Here is a 2,850-nt window from a genome sequence, read left to right on the forward strand (position 1 = left end):
AAAAAAGCAAAAAACAAAACAAAGCAAAAAAAATCTAGAAACGTTTCCAGACTGAGGAAGTCTCTTGGATGAGAGACGAAACGTTTCTAGATTTTTTTTGCTTTGTTTTGTTTTTTGCTTTTTTGAATGTCCAGAGGACCAGATTGAACTTTTTTAGATTTTTCTACTTGGATTATTGAGCATGCATCAGGATGTAGTATGCTTTCTTTATAACTGTTTATTGTTGTTGCTGTTGTCCATTGTTGTCATCTTTCTTTGTTAAATCAGGTCTCTCTTGTAAATGAGTCCTCGAGGCTCAATGGGATTTACCTGTAGAAATAAAGGTTGATCGATATTCAATTCTCTGTAGTAAAATATTGTGATCAACAGCATCAAATGCAGCACTGAGGTCTAACAGGACCAGTAGAGACACCAGTCCATTGTCTGAGGCCATGAGAATATCATTAGTGACTTTTACTAGTGCTGTTTCTGTGCTATGATGAGCTCTAAACCCTGACTGAAACTCTTCAAACTTTAAATCAGAGTCAATCTATGATTTACTTTAAATCATAGTAAAAGTACTTTATTAAAGCTTGTTTTACATATTTTATAATAAATTGTTTGGTAATTTATTTTTGTACAATTAACACTTATTTTGTCATCTATTATGATTTTAACTAGAAACAGTTTAATTTAAATTAACATTTTAATCAGTGAATTACAATTTTACACTAGTTGTCAGGCTACACTCACAATCACCTCAGTTATAGATCCAGGTATTCTGTTGCCATAAAAACGACAAATAAAACATTTATATCTTTTATAGAAATGAAGAATTCATCCCAGATCTAAAGTAAGCTGGAGCAGATCTGGTGCTGCATGGAGGACAAGGTGGAGCATTCTCATGCAGAGAACATCAGAAAAAACTTTATAACTGGTGTTACTCTGGTTTTTTAACGTGTGTAACATTTTTATAAAACACTGCCGACATGGCTGTATTGATCATTGTCTTGCACAGACATTTTTATAACAAATGTTTGCAGTCTCTTTCAGAGTCAGAGATTCTTTATTGTCATTCGCACCTCGTGGTACATGTGGTGGAGCAAAATTGTGTTCACACGTTTCCCTCTAAAATTTAATGATAACTGTTTCAGCCGCTTCTAAAAATGCTTTGATCAAATGCGTAGTCAGTGAAATAATCAGTAATCAGTTCGTTACTGCTCGATAATTACTGAAAGACGCCAGGTAAAGTAAGAAAAGCCGATTTTTGCGTTATGTCGCCGCTCAGACTGACTGACAGCGATGAGCTGTTTGGAACTATTGAGAGCTGCATGAACCACGTGACTTGTCAGCTAGTTCAGAGTGTCGCAGCTCTTGAGAGAGGAGTAAAGGAGGCCATCTTTGTGAAAAGAAACCGTCCATCATTAAACAGGGGTGGAGCCTCCAGGTTCAACTGTCCCCCTCTTACAATGCTGTGATTGCTAGTATCACTCAGCCCTCTGTGAACAGTAAACAGCCATCAGGTGCTAATGATCCATCGTTAGGCTGATGGTCCTTCTTGAGCATGTGATCAGCTGGTTCTGGTTGTCAGCAGCAAAACTGGTTGATCCACTCTGAGAAGGTGCTATTTAAGAGACTGAGCTGAATACAGCTCCTCAGACTGAGGAAGTCCTCAGGATGAGAGACGAAACATTTCTATATATTTTTTGTTTTTTGAACCCGTCTAGAAAACCTGACTTAACTGTTTTGGACTTCTCAGAATCTGATTACTCTGTGGCTTTAATTACATTTCTCAGTAATCTGATTATCTTCAGCAGCAGTTGTGTGGTGTCTCCTCAGGTGTGTTGATCAGCTCGGTGCGTTCCAGACAGAAGAAGAAGATAAAGAAGGGAGGAGAGAAGGAGCAGGTGCTCCTGAAACTGGAAGTAAGGAACTCGACCTGGACTGGTTTGGACTGGACCTGGACCTGGAACAAACGGCTTCAAACCGCTGGATTACAGTTTCATACCTGCAAATTTGTTGCTTTTCAGTGAAATTTGCAGATTTCAAAGTAAAATGTGTAATTCACATGAATAATGTAGATCCCAAGTTTTTGTTTTCACGGGGGAGGGGGGTCAGATGCGTGGTGGATGGTATCATTTCCCTTTAGGAAACAGCGTTTCCTCTCGTTCAGTTGGCTTAGCAGGGTCCTCCTTTCTTCCAGCAGGGCGGGGGAGGAGGGGGAGACACCTCGGTGTTGCACTCTAGCTTACTGCTACGTTAGTGCAGGTGGCACGACAGGGCACTGCCGGGCACTTCTCGACTGGGTAAGGGGTTAGGGTGCGTGAAGAACCAGAGCGCTACGTCTGCAGCATCTTAGCTAGTGCGTCTTTATTGTGCACCGCTAGCTTAGCGCCACGTCAGCATTTAAACAATGTATCTGCTACATACACAAAGATTTTGCCTTAACATTAGAAAAGTCTACGTGATGGTGTTATAGAGAATACCTTGAAGGAGAAGTAAGCCAAGTAACGCAAGTTTTCTGGAAAGTAAATTGTTAAAAACAGTGATGGGGAAGGAAAAGAATGGAAGGAGATGGATGTTATTCCAAGTGGATTGTGAAGGAATGGGGAATAAAAGTTGTGAAGTGTAGAAATTGTGCACTGGTGTAGATTCTCAGTCATCCAGGACATGGTAAATCCAAATAAGGGTTAAAAACAAAACAAGTGGACTTTATTTGTTACGAGATGTTTCACTTCTCATCCGAGGAGCTTTCTCAATCCACAGAACAGGAAGTGTGGAGTTCAAGTTACAAAGATGAGGTGCAAGCTTACAGTACACCTCAGTACACACTATACTGTGTACTTTTACTAAGGTCATGTACACACTATA

At 40.0% G+C, this 2,850-nt stretch overlaps 1 protein-coding gene across 1 annotated transcript in view; it reads left to right on the forward strand.

The window, feature by feature from the left end:
- Positions 1 to 2,850, forward strand: part of LOC119409593 (DNA-directed RNA polymerase III subunit RPC7-like) — a 37,495-nt gene that overhangs the window by 33,816 nt on the left and 829 nt on the right. The window contains exon 5 of the mRNA XM_037676493.1: positions 1,819 to 1,904. Coding sequence (XP_037532421.1) covers positions 1,819 to 1,904 — 86 coding nt within the window. The remainder of the gene's footprint in view (positions 1 to 1,818; positions 1,905 to 2,850) is intronic.

This window comes from Nematolebias whitei, chromosome 5 (assembly GCF_014905685.2).
Source record: "Nematolebias whitei isolate Nwh7 chromosome 5, NemWhi1, whole genome shotgun sequence".
In the NCBI taxonomy this organism is placed as follows: Eukaryota; Metazoa; Chordata; class Actinopteri; order Cyprinodontiformes; family Rivulidae; genus Nematolebias; species Nematolebias whitei.